This window comes from Sinohyriopsis cumingii, unplaced genomic scaffold (genome assembly GCF_028554795.1).
Source record: "Sinohyriopsis cumingii isolate HCF-2022 unplaced genomic scaffold, ASM2855479v2 utg000127l, whole genome shotgun sequence".
NCBI lineage: Eukaryota > Metazoa > Mollusca > Bivalvia > Unionida > Unionidae > Sinohyriopsis > Sinohyriopsis cumingii.
The window spans coordinates 132,501-152,105 of NW_028315871.1; the positions used below are offsets into that span (position 1 = coordinate 132,501).

Here is a 19,605-nt window from a genome sequence, read left to right on the forward strand (position 1 = left end):
GCCACAGTACAATATCAGGACTGAAGTTGGTATCACATATGTCCTTTGGGAACTTAACCTGTCCTTTTACATTTGTCTGCATTTCCCAATCCTGCACCGCTATTGAGATGTGTCTTATTTTAGTCTTTTCCATCAGTCTCAATGCTTCTCACAAAGCTGACCAAGTTTTATCTGCTTCTCACTTGATGTTTTTATTCCTGCTGTTACCTAATATCATATTGTTAATGTGATTGGGGAACATATTTGAAGGAGAAAACAAATATTTAAAACAAATTATGTTTTTCTGAAAATGTTTACCTGATCACAATACTTACACCCCACCCTCCCAGGCACCCAACCATGTGAGCATCTATGTTCACATATATCTCAACTCAAAAACTGACAACGCCTGGTAATGGCAAGCAGTAGTAATAGGCTTGAGTTATTGCACTTTGTCTATATGAGAAAAAAGAATAGATGGGAAAGTACAACTTTTCATCCTTTTTAGCATGGCTGGATTCAAAAAGCAGTAGGCTTAATATATCCACAATGTTAATATAATCTAGTAAGTATTCACAGAAAAACATAATTTACTCTGATGTTTTGCTGTTTCAGAGATTCTAGTTTTTTTGTTTCATTTAGAGTAAAATTACAAAAATAATACAGGACCTACCTATGTTTATCTAACATACTGATGCAGCATGTTATATTTACATATGCCGTTACTACGAATTCATGCCACACAGGATATGGGTCTTATAACGATTCAAATAGAAGAACAAAAAAGTAAGAGTGCTAATATTATCATTCATAAAGGGGTATATTCATTTGCTTTTCTTACATTGAAATAACTACCTACTATGAACCTTATCTACATAATTCTGAAGCAAAAACACAACTCAGGGATTGATTATGCATTAAAGATGAAAGCATCAAAACCAGGTCAGTATCTTAAGAATGTTAGTTTGTGGATACACTTTAGTTGAATCTTGAATAATGTGTTTGATTCTTATTCTAACAGACACAGATAATAAGAACTTAATCTTATTTTCCATATCAAGCACAAGAAGAAATCGGATAAAAGCCAGCTGTGTCAAACAAGATGTGGCCAGTGGAAAGGAGTATGAGGGACTCCACTTCACAAAAGCTGAAGCCACGCAATACCTACAACTTAATGGTAAATAAACCTACAACTTAATGGTAAATAATACCTACAACTTAATGGTAAATAATACCTACAGCTTAATGGTAAATAATAAATACAACTTAATGGCAGATAATACCTACAACTTAATGGTAAATAATACCTACAGCTTAATGGTAAATAATACCTACAACTTAATGGTAAGTAATACCTACAACTTAATGGTAAATAATACCTACAACTTAATGGTAAATAATACCTACAACTTAATGGTAAATAATACCGACAACTTAATGGTAAATAATACCAACACCTTAATGGTAAATAATAAATACAACTTAATGGTAAATAATACATACACCTTAATGGTAAATAATAAATACAACTTAATGGTAAATAATACCTACAACTTAATGGTAAATAATACCTACAACTTAATGGTAAGTAATACCTACAACTTAATGGTAAATAATAAATACAACTTAATGGTAAATAATAAATACAACTTAATGGTAAATAATAAATACAACTTAATGGTAAATTATACCTACAACTTAATGGTAAATTAACTTCTGTTTTATTATTGCCATATTATTTTTAAAGTCTGTATAGTTAAGTCATCTTGCGTATTTTAAACAATATCCTAATAAGATGGCTCACAAATCTTAATGATTCACAGCTATTTTCATCAATTCTTTATATACAAAAAGTACATTTATAGTTATGCTTTCATTCTCATAAATTCTAAAATATATAGAGGGTCCTGTGCCACAGAATTCTGGTGCTAACTCTTTTTATGTCCATGACTAATCCCCATTTATTCCAGACTCTTTCCTCCACTGTTTCAATCAGAATTTTTAAACATTTGTAAACATTTAGGGACCAAATTCATTATTCATTGCAATTATAGCTAGGTATCGCTAATGAATTGATAAGATGGCTCACAACTCTTAATAATTCACAGTTATGTTCATCAATTCTTTATAGACAGAAAGAATATTTATAGGTATGTTTTCATTGTCATATTTTTTAGAAAGCATAGTGTCCTGTGCCATATAATTCTGGTGCTAACTCTTTTTATGTCCATGACTAAACTCCACTTTTTCCAGACTCAAGCCTCTGCTGTTTCAATCAGAATTTTAAAATATTTGTAGATATTTAGGGAGAAAATTCATCTTTCATTGCAATTATTGCTAGGTATTGCTAATGAATTAACTGTGGACATGAAAGAGAAGGTCTTACCTATGATGTACAAAGGTACCAGTGTCATGGAAATGGTGATTACTTTAAGTGATGACTTAGGGTTATACATTTTATTAATTCTATGATTTACACAGGTACCAGTGTCATGGAAATAGTGATTACTTTAAGTGATGACTTAGGGTTATACATTTTATTAATTCTATGATTTACACAGGTACCAGTGTCATGGAAATGGTGATTACTTTAAGTGATGACTTAGGGTTATACATTTTATTAATTCTATGATTTACACAGGTAACAGTGTCATGGAAATGGTGATTACTTTAAGTGATGACTATGGGTTATACATTTTATTAATTCTATGATTTACACAGGTAACATTGTCATGGAAATGGTGATTACTTTAAGTGATGACTATGGGTTATACATTTTATTAATTCATTGAATATTATAAAGGTGGAGGAAGACTAAAAATTAAAGACAAGGACATAATGCATGTCTGGAAAAAAGATCTGGCAACAAGTTCTCCAATTTAGGTTCAGCCTTTCCCCTACTTGAACACCCCTTGCATATTATGTGTGGCAGGGAAGGAATGAGAGAGAGGACCAAGAGTGAATACTTGAATATGCATGATGCATATAAATATACACATGATACATGTAATAATATAAACACTGATATTGTAAGTTAACATTTACAGAAATAAATTTAAAAAATGGTAAAATCATTTCGTTCCTTGAAAAAAAAATCACGAACAACTGAAATCACTTTACAATTTGGATTATTAGTTCATTCAGGTAAACAGTGAATTTTGAGGTAGTAAGTCAGTCATTTCCAACAAAATTAGGTGATTAAAATCTATATTCTGTCAAGCATGGGGCATATCTTACCAGGAAACTGTTACACGCTAATATATTTGTCAAGATTTCTTTAAGTGAAATCTTATAATATTCAATAGCTGCCAAAAATATAACACTGATTTTTGCATGTGCATTCTGACAGTGTATGTATTTATCGGAGTTAAATATTACATACATTAAGAAGAATTGAACTCTTTTAATAACATTAATCATATGCTCACTCTGGCCAGTACTAATGACAATACTCACTCTGGCCAGTACTAATTAAAGTACTCACTCTGGCCAGTACTACTGACAGTACTTACTCTGACCAGTACTACTGACAGTACTTACTCTGGCCAGTACAAATGACGGTATTCACTCTGGTCAGTACTAATGACAGTACTCATTCTGGTCAGTACTAATGACAGTACTCACTCTGGCCATTATTAATGACAGTACTCATTCTGGTCAGTACTAATGACAGTACTCACTCTGGCCATTATTAATGACAGTACTCATTCTGGCCAGTACTAATGACAGTACTCACTCTGGCTAGCACTAATGACAGTACTCACTCTGGCCAGTATTACTGACAGTACTCACTCTGGCCAGTACTAATGACAGTACTCATTCTGGCCAGTACTAATGACAGTACTCACTCTGGCCATTATTAATGACAGTACTCATTCTGGTCAGTACTAATAACAACACTCACTCTGGCCAGTACTACTGACAGTACTCACTCTGGCCAGTACTACTGACAGTACTTACTCTGGCCAGTACTACTGACAGTACTCACTCTGGCCAGTACTACTGACAGTACTCTCTCTTACAAGTACTAATGACAGTACTCACTCTGGCCAGTACTAATGACAGTACTCACTCTGGCCAGCACTAATAACAGTAAGCATGGGTAAATTCACACATTATGTAAGAATGAAACAGAACAGAACAAAACATTTATTAATAAAGTAAATCTCAGCCACACATAGGTGACCTATGAGAATATCACAACTGCTACAATATTATGAGGCGATGTCAGGAATACATGGAGATGCAAATCACAGGCCAACATTTTACAGTTGAAGCAAGAATAAACATTCAGACATGATGTGTGACGTTTTGGGTACACACATGTGACATTGGTATGGTAGAACACAATGACCATCATGGAGTGCACAAGAGTTGCAAGAGAGAAAATATATATCATTGCGAAGTATGGAAAATTTCCCGCGTTTTGAGTTTATTTCAGATTGATGTGAAATTGTCTCCAAACACTCAGTGTGCTCTAAAAGGTAACTTATGCATGTCAGTCTGGGTCACTGTCTGAATTCTCTGCCAGAGGAAGGTTTATGTGCAGGGTTTTTCTCTGTTGGTTTGTCTCTAACTTTTACAGGTTCTTTCAACAATATTGTTTCAAGACCCTTTTCTACAGTATATGTGATAGTTAGTGGTTTCATCTGTTTCATGTCAGCATCACCTTCTACAATGCTGTCTTTAGATTGGACATATTTGGCTGAAACTGGCCTAGCTGAAAAAACTTGTTGTTTGTCATCATCATCATTATTATCTCTAAAGTAGCATCATCATCATCATCATCATCATCTCTAAAGTAGCATGTTGCTAGTGTTGCTCACTCTGCTGCATCTGATAATTTGGTGCCAACTTGGAAAATCATCTTTGACCATTGTACCATACTTGGTTAAGTTTGCAGGGAACTAAATGGTAACTTCTGATTGTGAGTACATGGTTTTCAGAAATTTTAGTTCGCAAAGCAATGATTTCTGATCATCTGTTTTTCTCTGCAGATAATTGTGACTAATTCCAAATTTGGTGGCTTTCAGTTTGCAAGCACTTGATAATATTAAATCAACATCCTGCTAATAATGCATGGCTGCCATCATTGTTTTATGTCTCACATTAACAGAATATCTGTTAGTAATTTTGTTGCCGTCATTGTTCATACATCTCTGAAGTTTTCAAATGTGGTGAGCTCTATGTATTTATATAACATCATGGTCAATTTCTAATTTGTCGTTGAAATGTTATGCACTGTGTCCAAACAATCATCTGACATCTGGTAACCTCAAAAATATCAGAGTGTTCCCTCTCTGTTGTGCTTCAAGGTCGATTAATTTATAAGCCAGTGTATTGATTTTGTTTGAGTTTATATCAGTCATAGCACTAGCAGCACATGTAACATGCTTCAAGTGGAAATTGGTAAACAGATCTGGTAATTTGTTTCTTTATGGAAAGATATGGATTATTCATATGTTTAGTTGCATCATATTTCAAGATTTATTGCAAGGAAAATGCAATTAATTTATTTATTTTCAGTTATTGACTGTCTAGTTTCAGATATGATAAAAATGTTTTAAAAGTAGTGACCTATTAAAATTTTAACACTATTTTGTATATTTTTTAGAAAACATCAAGTAGAAATATAACTTGTATGTTAAAAAGAATTAATGGACTTTCATCACTAAATAGTTTAAATTGTCAGTGATTCATTCCATTTCACTTTTGCAACTTTGATTAAGTAAAATTTATTTATTAAAAATCTTGCAGGTTGTGCTTTCATAACATCTATAGGCAGATTGATTTGTATCTATTACATACAGCTGAAATGTGTTTAGTAAGCATTATCTGTTTAACATTGTCATTACTCAGTTGGAATGGGCATGACAATGTGTTCTATGTAAATGAAGGTTAGAATGGGCATGACAATGTGTTCTATGTAAATGAAGGTTGGAATGGGCATGACAATGTGTTATATGTAAATGAAGGTTGGAATGGGCATGACAATGTGTTCTATGTAAATGAAGGTAGGAATGGGCATGACAATGTGTTATATGTAAATGAAGGTTGGAATGGGCATGACAGTGTGTTATGTGTAAATGAAGGTTGGAATGGGCATGACAATGTGTTCTATGTAAATGAAGGTAGGAATGGGCATGACAATGTGTTCTATGTAAATGAATGTTGGATTGGGCATGACAATGTGTTCTATGTAAATGAAGGTTGGATTGGGCATGACAATGTGTTCTATGTAAATGAAGGTTGAAATGGGCATGACAATGTGTTCTGTGTAAATGAAGGTTGGAATGGGCATGACAATGTGTTCTATGTAAATGAAGGTTGGAATGGGCATGACAATGTGTTCTATGTAAATGAAGGTTGGATTGGGCATGACAATGTGTTCTATGTAAATGAAGGTTGAAATGGGCATGACAATGTGTTCTGTGTAAATGAAGGTTGGAATGGGCATGACAATGTGTTCTGTGTAAATGAAGGTAGGAATGGGCATGACAATGTCTTATATGTAAATGAAGGTTGGAATGGGCATGACAATGTGTTATATGTAAATGAAGGTTGGAATGGGCATGATAATGTGTTCTATGTAAATGAAGGTTGGAATGGGCATGACAATGTGTTCTATGTAAATGAATGTTGGATTGGGCATGACAATGTGTTCTATGTAAATGAAGGTTGAAATGGGCATGACAATGTGTTCTATGTAAATAAAGGTTAGAATGGGTATGACAATGTGTTCTATGTAAATGAAGGTTGGAATGGGCATGACAATGTGTTCTGTGTAAATGAAGATTGGAATGGTATGACAATGTGTTCTATGTAAATGAATGTTGGAATGGGCATGACAATGTGTTCTATGTAAATGAAGGTTGGATTGGGCATGACAATGTGTTCTATGTAAATGAAGGTTGAAATGGGCATGACAATGTGTTCTGTGTAAATGAAGGTTGGAATGGGCATGACAGTGTGTTCTGTGTAAATGAAGGTAGGAATGGGCATGACAATGTCTTATATGTAAATGAAGGTTGGAATGGGCATGACAATGTGCTCTATGTAAATGAAGGTTGGAATGGGCATGACAATGTGTTCTAAGTAAATGTAGGTTGGAATGGGCATGACAATGTGTTCTATGTAAATGAAGGTTGGAATGGGCATGACAATGTGTTATATGTAAATGAAGGTTGGAATGGGCATGACAATGTGTTCTATGTAAATCAAGGTTTCAATGGGCATGACAATGTGTTCTATGTAAATGAAGGTTGGAATGGGCATGACAATGTGTTCTATGTAAATGAAGGTTGGAATGGGCATGACAATGTGTTGTATGTAAATGAAGGTTGGAATGGGCATGACAATGCGTTCTATGTAAATGAAGGTTGGAATGGGCATGACAATGTGTTCTATGTAAATGAAGGTTGGAATGGGCATGACAATGTGTTCTATGTAAATGAAGGTTGGAATGGGCATGACAGTGTGTTCTATGTAAATGAAGGTAGGAATGGGCATGACAATGTGTTATATGTAAATGCATGTTGGATTGGGCATGACAATGTGTTCTATGTAAATGAAGGTTGAAATGGGCATGACAATGTGTTCTTTGTAAATGAAGGTTGGAATGGACATGACAATGTGTTCTATGTAAATGAAGGTTGGAATGGGCTTGACAATGTGTTTTATGTAAATGAATGTTGGATTGGGCATGACAATGTGTTCTATGTAAATGAAGGTTGAAATGGGCATGACAATGTGTTCTATGTAAATGAAGGTTGGAATGGGCATGACAATGTGTTCTATGTAAATGAAGGTTGGAATGGGCTTGACAATGTGTTTTATGTAAATGAATGTTGGATTGGGCATGACAATGTGTTCTATGTAAAAGAAGGTTGAAATGGGCATGACAATGTGTTCTTTGTAAATGAAGGTTGGAATGGGCATGACAATGTGTTCTATGTAAATGAAGGTTGGAATGGGCATGACAATGTGTTCTATGTAAATGAATGTTGGATTGGGCATGACAGTGTGTTCTATGTAAATGAAGGTTGAAATGGGCATGACAATGTGTTCTTTGTAAATGAAGGTTGGAATGGGCATGACAATGTGTTCTATGTAAATGAAGGTTGGAATGGGCATGACAGTGTGTTCCATGTAAATGAAAGTTAGAATGGGCATGACAGTGTGTTCTATGTAAATGAAGGTTGGAATGGGCATGACAGTGAGTTCTATGTAAATCAAGGTTACAATGGGCATGACAATTTTTTCTATGTAAATGAAGGTTGGAATGGGCATGACAATGTGTTCTGTGTAAATGAAGATTGGAATGGTATGACAATGTGTTCTATATAAATGAAGGATGGAATGGGCATGACAATGTGTTGTATGTAAATGAAGGTTGGAATGGGCATGACATTGTGTTCTGTGTAAATGAAGATTGGAATGGTATGACAATGTGTTCTATGTAAATGAAGGTTGGAATGGGCATGACAATGTGTTCTATGTAAATGAATGTTGGATTGGGCATGACAATGTGTTCTATGTAAATGAAGGTTGAAATGGGCATGACAATGTGTTCTATGTAAATGAAGGTTGGAATGGGCATGACAATGTGTTCTATGTAAATGAAGGTTGGAATGGGCATGACAGTGTGTTCCATGTAAATGAAAGTTAGATTGGGCATGACAATGTGTTCTATGTAAATGAAAGTTAGAATGGGCATGACAGTGTGTTCTATGTAAATGAAGGTTGGAATGGGCATGACAATGTGTTCTATGTAAATCAAGGTTACAATGGGCATGACAGTGTGTTCTGTGTAAATGAAGATTGGAATGGTATGACAATGTGTTCTGTGTAAATGAAGGATGGAATGGGCATGACAATGTGTTCTATGTAAATGAAGGTTGGAATGGGCATGACAATGTGTTCTGTGTAAATGAAGGTTGGAATGGGCATGACAATGTGTTCTATGGAAATGAAGGTTGGAATGGGCATGACAATGTGTTCTATGTAAATGAAGGTTAGAATGGGCATGACAATGTGTTCGATGTAAATGAAGGTTGGAATGGTTATGACAATGTGTTCTATGTAAATGAAGATTGGAATGGGCATGACAATGTGTTCTATGTAAATGAAGGTTGGAATGGGCATGACAATGTGCTCTATGTAAAGGAAGGTTCATGCAATTAAACTATTGTCTTTTACTTCTCATTTCCAATTTTTAACTTGTAGTTTCAGTACACTGAAATATCAAACTGTGATACAATGTAGTGTTTTAATTATTTTATGATGCTGTATTTTGCACTTTTCATTTTTCCCCAGATATCACATTGGAAGAGAATAGAAATCCCAATATAAGGTACAGGCACATGATGTCAATATTGAATGAATCATGATAATTGATTTTTACATGTATATAATGGTTATCTACAAGTACATTATTGACAAATAAAAGAAATCAAATTTCCAATCAAGAAATCAAATAAGCAGTTTAATTTAACTTTATTTAATGTTGTCTTTAAATCTAGACATAGGCATAGGTTACTGGAGTATAATCACTGACATGAAAGACGCAATCAGTTGCTGAACCTATTTTTAACACAATTTATGTACAAGTAGTGAACATTTTATACAAATAGATATTTGAGTACTTCTTTTTAAACATTCATTTCCAGCAGTGTTTATATATCTAACAATTATTTTAATTTCTAATTTAAGGTCTCTTGAAAATGATTCCTATGAAAAATTGCACCCGTATACAAACAATGACATCCAGATGTATAGCTCACTGAAGATTCCCAAAACATCCAAAGGTACCTTCATTCGAAATGTATTTAATTTATTTTAACTGTACTACTACAGAAATAAAAATTACTAGATCATATTCATATAATTAAGTTGTCTGTTTTCTGATTGCCTCCTGTAGACCTAAGGTATATAGTAACTCAGATATGACATGCATTCTTAATTATCTACATATTGGTCATTTTTTGTCAGTCTGTCCTACTATATAGTTTTCCGTGGCCCTTTAAGTCAAACATTTCATGGAAGTTGATCTAATATTCATTTCATTTGGGCTGACCAACTGAATTGTATGGCAGAGTACAATTTTGTGTTGATCTGTTTCACTAAATTTATATGTGGTAACTACACATATGTTCATGTATACCAGGTTATTTAAATCAGAAATATCAAGAAACAATCATGTCACCACTGCATACCTACGAACAATGTTAGATGAACTTTTAGTTCCATCACCATTGTACATTTCCTTGTTGAGTGTGACATTTTTGGCAGTTCAATTTCCATACTCTGAGAAAACTAAAGGTAATGGTTCCTAAAGCCTAATATTGTCATCTTGATTGTCAGATTTATATTTAGTGCTTTATGATGCTTACTATAACATCAATGTCAAATTCATACCTTAGTGCTTTATGACGCTTAATATAACATCAGTGTCAGATTCATACCTTAGTGGTTTATAATGCTTAATATAACATCAATGTCAAATTCATACCTTAGTGGTTTATAATGCTTAAAATAACATCAATGTCAAATTCATACCTTAGTGCTTTATGATGCTTAATATAACATCAATGTCAAATTCATACCTTAGTGGTTTATAATGCTTCATATAACATCAATGTCAAATTCATACCTTAGGGGTTTATGATGCTTAATATAACATCAATGTCAAATTCATACCTTAGTGCTTTATGATGCTTACTATAACATCAATGTCAAATTCATACCTTAGTGCTTTATGATGCTTACTATAACATCAATGTCAAATTCATACCTAAGTGGTTTATAATGCTTAATATAACATCAATGTCAAATTCATACCTTAGTGCTTTATGATGCTTACTATAACATCAATGTCAGATTCATACCTTAGGGGTTTCTAAAGCTCAATTTAGCAATCATCAATGTCTAATTCCTATTTGTTATCAAAACAGCAACTTGCTGGACCAGTGTTAAATAGAAATTACTCAATTAATTTACACAGGGGCAAATTGTGGGCCCCGGGTGGCTGAGTGGTCTAAATAATCAATTATGGATCACTGCCTTGTAACCTCTGTTTGTGTGGGTTCGATTCTTGGGCTTGACCAGTGTGGGTACATGATAAAGCTTGCCAGTAACTTCCCATGGGTCAGTGTTTCTTTCTGGGGTTTCCCTGGGTTCCTCCACAAGTTATACTGGCCGCCATGTATGGCCTATCAAATGCTGAAAAATGGCATTAAACCACACAAAAACACTGGCAAATTAATATTGAATGCTAATATATCTTCAGAATTAAGTAAAATGACAATGTGTTCAGACTTGATTTTTCCATGTTTTAAAGTGGAAATCCCCTTTTTTCCTGACATGAATCAGATTTTTCTTGATATAGTCCTTTGTTTGTATCATCTCCAATCTGTTGTTTTTTTTAAAAATTGTCTATTCACTCCCATTCCACAACATCCTTGTAAATTATTCATTCCATATATTAGTTAGCATACGACTCTTGTAAAGAGTATTCTGATTGGTCAAAGGTTTAAATTCATCCAATGTATCTTGTAATGGAAACTGATGGCAGTGGAAAGAAGAAGCATGCTTGCAACACATGGAGTTGTTGAGAGAAACCATAACACGAAAAGTTTAGATAAAGGTTTAAAAAACGTATGGAAATGGGAATGGCTGGAGACAAAAGTTGACGGAAATTTAGTTGGTCAGTTTATAAGAAAACTGAATGCTAGAGGACTGGCATTTTGTGGCCTCTGCAATATAGATGGGAATTACGGTAATCACCGTTGGAAGAGTTTGGAACAACACTACAAAAGAAGCTGCATATGGAAAATTTGAAGCTCAGAAGGCATCTGGAAAAAGTGCATTTAATTACTATGAGAATAAAGATTTCATGCATGAGAGAACAGATGTAGCCCTTTTCAGAATATTTGCACTGCTTGTCGCCAATACAAGCACCAGCTTGAAATGGAAAAGGCTCTCATTGAGAAGCAAAAGAAACGATTGCACATTGAGCCAAAACTCAGTGGTGACAAAAAGGAAAGCTAAAGAAATCTTTGCCTAAGCTGCAAAAAAAGCTTGACTGGCATATCAACAGGTTGTGTCCATTGGAGAAAAAGACAAGTGAATGTATGGGATTATTTGTATATAGTTGATTTACTTGGGAGTTTATTTTACAGATTTGTTATGAAAAGAGATAAGTATAATATATTTTCTGCAAAAATTGAGAAATTTTTGTGACTTAATTACGGTGTGAACACTGACATGCACATGAAATAAATTCAGCATCAATAGTATTGGAGAACAAATTCATGTGACTGTAAATATTGTGAAATTATTTAAGTCAAGTTTTTAATTATTTGACAAGTTTATTAGTTTTTCAAATGATTATTTTGGTTTATTTTATGATCATAAGTTGCACCAGAAGCAATTTTTTATGAGTGTTAAATGTGTTTTTGGCAGGGGGTCTTTGGCCACCTGGACCCCCAAATCAGGGGTGCTGCCCCTTGAGGCCCCATTGGGGGAAGACCCCCAAACCCCCCTTAAAATATTTTCAGTTTTTTCTATGGAAGACCAATATCATGTATGTGTATTTGTGTGCCTTTTTGTTATATTTTTATGAGGTTTAGCACTATTTATTATTATTTAGTAATAATTATTATCAAAACTTAGTTGCTTTTTTTTGGTAACATTTATTCATTGTTTTCCTATAAACACTTGTCTTCTTATCATAAATTATTTGCTCAAGTACATACACTGATGTTTATTGAAGTTTAGTAATATGATTCTGTAGTTATATTGATTTCCTCTTATTTTCAGATTCTGAACCAGAATATGAAAATTCAGTGATAAAATAGCCTGACACAATTGCTGGATGAACATCAATCAGCATAGTCTCTATGATATTTGTGTTAGACCTACCTAATTCTAATTGTTATTTAATTTATATGGTAACAGTTAATTTTGACCCATAATTGGATCTAGATAAAACTTAAATAGATATAATATATGTTGTTAAATTGCCCATAATTGTCTTCTCTCTTGAAGTACCTATATTCATTTATTTTGTATATGTTGGTTAAGAGGCTCCTATCATACATATTGCTGATAATATATATTATCCTATACTGTATAAAAGTCAGTGATAAAATCTGTAAAACTTGATGGTTTGTCAGACACTTGTTCAGCATATATTGCACAATTTTATTACTTTACCAACCAAAGATGTCAATTTTGATACGTTTATTTCAAAATGATGAGTGAACATACACCAGTTTCTTATGTGTCAAATGGGTCTCCAGAATGAATGAATGAAAACAAAAAGATTAATACAAATGTATTATTCTACCCCTACCTATGATCTTACTATCAATATCAGTACTGTTGCATAACAATTATCTCATTTTGATTCTTCTAAATACATGGAATTTATCCCTTAAACTCAAGTATATTTGCTGGCAAATATAATTTTTAAATTTAGTTTTTGGACAAAATCGTGTAATATTATTGTATTTATTTCCCAAAGTTTTTATAATTCAATTTAATTGACCTGGAGATTAAGGATGGTCCTTTATATTATCAAGATGTACAACATTTCTCTTTAGGAAACTTGTATACCTGAATCTTTCTACTTCAATTAGACAAGTTCATATGGCATTGAATTTCAAGTTGATACCGATAACATTTGTCTTCTTATAATGATGTGAGTATAGAACTAAACCTTAAAAAGATTTACACCACTTTCATGGTTTTGAGAAACAATTAACCAGGAAATTGGGCAAAACTTATGGACAGGTGTGAAAATGTCCAAAATATTTTACATTCGTATTAGTATGGAATTCATTCACATTCATGCAAGATTGTACCCAGCCAAATGCATACAAGCACAAACAAATAGTCCAGGGTCATCAAGACCTTTTAAAGTGGGCTGTTTACTCAAGGATATGGAGAATTTTCTACCAGTGCTGAGGCCCACAATCCAACTGCTCATTTATATTTTGATTTAGAAATGGAGCTGCTTTCTCGATATGGCCATTTTTAGTGCTTCTTTATCTTTCTTTCTCACATGAATGGCATTGACTAAAAAATGTGTACTGCCAGCATTGGGACCTAGTAAAATTATAAACAAGAGACAATTTAAGTAATTAGATAAAATAGAAGTAATTAAAAACAAATTTCCGTAAGAGGTATTTTTAAGCCAATTCTAATCTTGGGTCAATGACATGCAAAAGAACAGTGGAAAGAAAGAAATACCATAAGAGGAACAAACCTAAATCAGTAAAAGCCAAATAATACATACATATAATTACGCTTCCTATTATGCTTCAATGAACAGCTGAACAGCTGATTTACAATTCGGTTGGAGTTGTACACAGGAATAACATTTAGCTCTAGACAGCTTGCAGTCCTTAAAATCATTACAAATTATTATATATAGATAACTTTTTGCCATGTCGTATTCTTTTTGGTAGGATGAAATTTCTGACTGAAAAGAATTCTGTTCTCACTATTAATTAAAAATATATATTTATACATAAATATATTTATACATGTCTTTAAATTACAAGTAGAGTACAATTCATAACACTGTAATATAATCCCCTTCTTCAATAAATACTTTTATAACAACAGTTTTATTTTGCTGTATGTTTTATTGTCAGCTGGAGACCAACTGCTGGTCTTCAGAAGATATTTTAAAGTTTTTATACTGTAATAATTATTAAAATGGAAAAACAATGAATAATAATGCTAACACATCATATTTTAAATCTGTTCAAAAAGTGGTGAAAAAAGGCATTTTCTTTAAATTTGTATTTGAAATTGTGTGGTCCATATGGCAAGGGATATACAGGGTGAATGAAGAAAATTGCTTGTCTTGGTCTTTTTGTTGAGGAGGAGCACAAACAAGAATATATTTCAAATCTGCACATGTATTTGATGGTTTTAAAATCTGAGATACTCCTAAATATTCTATCACAAATAGAAAACTTTAGAATGTTTCAAATGAATTCCTAGTCTTGAATGTGCTTATGTACCAGTAGAATAGAATAACTAATGAACGAATTGACGATAATTCCAAAGTATTTTTTTGTCCAAAAAAGTCAACAAGCACTTTGTACTACATTGAATAAGTAAATGATTTCTCTCAAATTATATCTGAACACAACAGTAAATAATTCTAAAGGCTGAACTTAAAGGAGAATGAAAATTTTTGTTTCCCATGTAATTTTATACCAATGTCACATAACCTGAGACATTAAAAATGCCTAGGATGTGGGTCACAAGTTTGCTTCAGGAACACACTAAGTTTGTAAATAAGGTCCATCTAGAATTACCAACTCACTTGAAGCATTCCATCAAGGTCTATCCATTGGGATACTTTAGCTTTATACAGAAAATTAACATTAGTTAGCATTAAATCTAATGGAAATGTTCATATAAGACTCTCTGTCATTGAGTGGTAAATGTAATGTTGAAACTGTCCCCATAAGTATAGCATTAGGGGACTGTCTGGCCTCCAAAGGGAAATGTAATGTTATAAATGTCAATAGGATTAACATGATGGGTGGTTATAGGGAAACTTAAGGTCAGGCCTCTTAGTTTAGGCATTATAGGAACAACGGGAAATGTAATGTTAAAAGTTTACTTAGGATATGCATGTGTGGGAATCTGAACACAAATGTGAAAATCTATGTTAAAATAATGTATATAACCTTCATGTAATAGTTCTATATATCAATAAGAGAAAATGTAGGGTAGGATGGAAAAAGGAATGGGTATAAAAAGAATTTACAGTAATTATAAAGAAAACTTACTTTCTTACCGTTCTTCCTCCACCATTTATACTAGCCGCCATATATAGCCTATCTTGTGCTGACAAATTGCGTTAAACCCCACAAAACAACAAAACAAGAACAGCAACAGTCCTATCTCCCTACAACTTCATTAGTATTCCCTTGTCATCAAAGTTGGACCCACCAACTCCATAACTTCCCTAATGAAAGTTAACAAAATGAGAAAAGTAATAATGCTTGTGCACATAAATATACAATACACTAATGCAGTCTGAACCTGTTAAACATTGGAAAAACCATAACAAATGACTTGCAAAGAATTATTAAAAAATACACTTAAAAGCTTATAGACAAATTCTAGACTACTTCAAGATAAATGTCAAGGTATTTGTTAATGTCTGTTTAAATAAATGCCTGGGATTCCAAATGACCACAGTGCAATAACAGTTTGGTGAAGAAACTGACTGGAACTGTTCAAGTAGTGTATATTTGATGAAGAAATTCCCCAAAATATAAATGATGACCCAACATCCTGCAGTTAGAAAGAATTTTTAAAAAAAAGGATAAAATGGGATATGTCATGGTTTCTTTGTGTTTAGTTTGGTCAGTACAACATCACTAACTTTGAGAGATTCTTTCAAACTATTTGATGTCTTTCTCTATTTATTATGGCCAGTTACATCTAGCCTTCATAAAAATGTATTATAAATTATACATGGCTAACTGAATATGTATACATAGGGATGGGAATGAAATCTGTCTTCAATTATATAAATATATACCACTAAAGAGGATGTTTGAGGAATAATGACAAATGAGAAAGTATATATAAGATAAACTGTATATATATATATATATATATATACACACACTAAAGAGCATGTTTGAGGAATAATGACCAAGGAGAAAGATATATATATATATATATGGGCTATATAACATGTAACTATCATTCTCCATACTGAAACAAATAATGAATACATGTTCAAGTATTGTTGATTGAAAATAAAGAATTTCATTACTGAAAGGGAAAATTAGAAAAATGAATTTGATTTCATAAGAGAGAATGGAGTTTGTACTGAAATTTAGTACTGGATCCTAATATTTGTTTACCTAGACCATAATTTCAGTATGTTAATACATCTCTTATGTGCAGTCTCAATCTTGCTGTCTCTCTCTCCTGACAGAAGAAATATGTTTTTTTTTATGTGTGTTAAATTCTAATCTGTCTATGTTATTTATGAGTATATGACACATTATTTGTTTCCAATATATTCATCCTCTTCCTATGACTGGCATGAGGCATATCTCCGACTTGTGACCAACAGATGTCTCAATATTAAACTATACAAACAAAAGTAGTCTATTTGCCATGGTTACATTAAAGCGATTATTGGTAAAAAAAAATTACTCTGCAGACAGTTGTTAGATGACTTAGTGTTGAAAATCTTGTGGTAGGGTTGATGCTATTTATGTAAAAAAAAATTGCTTTACCTGTCAAAGTCATCTCACTCATAATAGCCCTTTTCCCATTGGACATGCTAGTTTCTTTTACAGTGAAAGATTTGGTAGATACTGTAACATGAATAGATCAAATGCCTGGATAGTGCATCTAACAGGTAGGTGGTCTTCAATAGCAAAGCCTGATATTTTAATATATGTACACAAAAGATCAACACCTCTGATTGTGTTTGTCACTTCATTCCACATAGTATCGTGAATTTTTTCCTACCTGTAACTCAGTAACCTTTCCAGTCAGGATCACTAAATGTAACTAAAAGTACTTAATTTGTTTCACAAGATGTATTTTAAATGTATTATGTACTTTTAGCTACATATAACAATGTTGACCCAAAAATGTATCGAGTTACAGATAGGATAAAACTGTATGAAATTAAAATATAAGACCTTACGGTTTCATTAATATACTATTTCAGATTACCAGCAATAGGGAAATTGCATCATTAATACTAAAATGCATTTTTGGGGGTTGGGGTGGAGGATAAGAGAGATACAGAGAGAAGGGTGCATATGTATTCCATCGCATTTTTCTTTTTGCACTTCGTGGTCAAAATAAAATATGGTCCGATTTGTGGACTTTTTTGCTCTATTTTAACTTATTGCCGTGTTGATGAACCTTTTGTCAAAGAGAGAAACCATTAATAAATGACACAGTAAATGTAAACTATCAAAATAATACCATACTCCTTCAGGGTTTAAATATTCACAATAGTTATATCCATCTAGTCTCAATTAGGTAAAATTCCAAGAATATCCATTTTGCATGCTAATTTTCTTTGCAAGTATAACGACCTCTCCATTTCCAGCAATTAAGATTTTGTTTAAAGTGCACGTACTCTTTTTCTACTTAGGCAGCAATTGTTTTTGATCTTTGCTCATGCAAGATGTACTTTAAACTGGTGTCGGTTCCATTAGCAAGTTAAAAAATGGCACTGGCTGTGAAATTTACAATAGTTACCACCTGGCATTTCCTTTAACTAGATGGTACAGTATTCATAGTACCCATGGATAGCCTCATTTCCCTATTGGCAGCCTTGCTAATCTGATCTGTCTGCAGAATCTTAATCTCAAACAGGTGTTAGCTTGGAATGACTGAATACAGCTATAGCATATTTAAGTAGAATGTAAATACCACTACAAAGCTATGTGATTCTTTTAATAATGGAAGTGGAAACAAAAAATTAGAAGGAATTGCCTAATTAGTGGTATTAATTGATAATGGAATATGGTACAGCAACTGTACAAAAGTAAAATAGGTCATCAGGAAAGTAAACAATACAGAATTACAATCGTGAAGACATATGTCTGTCTGCCGCTCTCGATGGGGCATACGGATTATTTGATCAATACAGCTAAGAAGAAAATTTATGGAATATGTCTTTGTCATAGCTATTCTTTCTCTAACTTGTAAATTCTAATGCACATATATGTAATTAAATCTAAACAACATATATTACAAACAACGTACATTATTGGTGGATGCTTCTTTAGTGCAATTACAACTGATGCATGGTAATTTTTAATACTGACGATCATGTAAATGTTTAAAATATTAAATGCAGGAGCGTATATTTGTTCATGCACAATTTCTTCCCAAAAATGAAATAACTTTTACTCATTATTTTTGTACTCTTGGAGATTTAGTTTCCATACGAAAAATATAAAGCAATTTAGATGACATAATCCATTTATAAGTTGATTCAGAGTATAAGAAGAAGGCAAGATATTCTGGCCAAAAAGTATCATCTTTTAGGCCGGCAAATAAGGTATACATTTTTGCTAACTATAAATCAAAGAAGAACCATTCATCAACGCAAAATGTCCAATGCGTGTGATGTCACATTATCTGATACGCGGCAAAGTGCCGGTTTGTGATGGCCTACACAACACATTGCCAGTGTTTACATGGAAATTTTACATCACAGCTAAACATTACATTGTGAGATATTTTTGTTAAAAAAAGATTACTGGATGCAGAAATACACATTTATTGTAATGTATTTGTAACCAGTTATTTGCAGTATTTGATTTGTAACATTAGATTGTACAGAAGACATAAACAAATTTCTTTCTGAGTCGGACTTGCATCACATATTTACTGCATAAATATGCTGTGCTCGGATAAAGTTCTCTCAGTTGGGGAGACCGGTTTATGTCCACATTCTTCTGTGAACAAAGGTGAGTTTATTTACTTCAGTAAGTTCACATTTAAACCAAGCTTGTATATAGGGTGGATTAAATGCTACCTATATATAGCCCCTCGATCCCCACCCCCACCCTCGCTATCATCTGAGCAATACCCGTAGTCTTG

The 19,605-nt window shown here is 33.1% G+C and overlaps 1 protein-coding gene across 1 annotated transcript; it reads left to right on the top strand.

Moving 5' to 3' along the window:
• The first annotated feature begins 397 nt into the window (after positions 1–397).
• On the top strand, positions 398–16,493 carry LOC149774828 (uncharacterized). Its single transcript, XM_089944698.1, has 4 exons — positions 398–1,156; positions 9,295–9,331; positions 9,691–9,785; positions 12,799–16,493. Exons 1-4 carry the CDS (start codon positions 976–978, stop codon positions 12,834–12,836), a joined length of 351 nt encoding a protein of 116 aa, XP_089800824.1. The 5' UTR covers positions 398–975; the 3' UTR covers positions 12,837–16,493.
• Positions 16,494–19,605: the final 3,112 nt, after the last annotated feature.

Bases quoted from the DNA above. Each gene is read 5' to 3' on its own strand.
- LOC149774828 (XM_089944698.1), top strand. From the start codon at position 976: ATGTGTTTGATTCTTATTCTAACAGACACAGATAATAAGAACTTAATC. The intron at 1,157-9,294 runs GTAAATAAACCT...ATTTTTCCCCAG, and splicing joins GCAATACCTACAACTTAATG to ATATCACATTGGAAGAGAAT. The intron at 9,332-9,690 runs GTACAGGCACAT...TTCTAATTTAAG, and splicing joins AATAGAAATCCCAATATAAG to GTCTCTTGAAAATGATTCCT.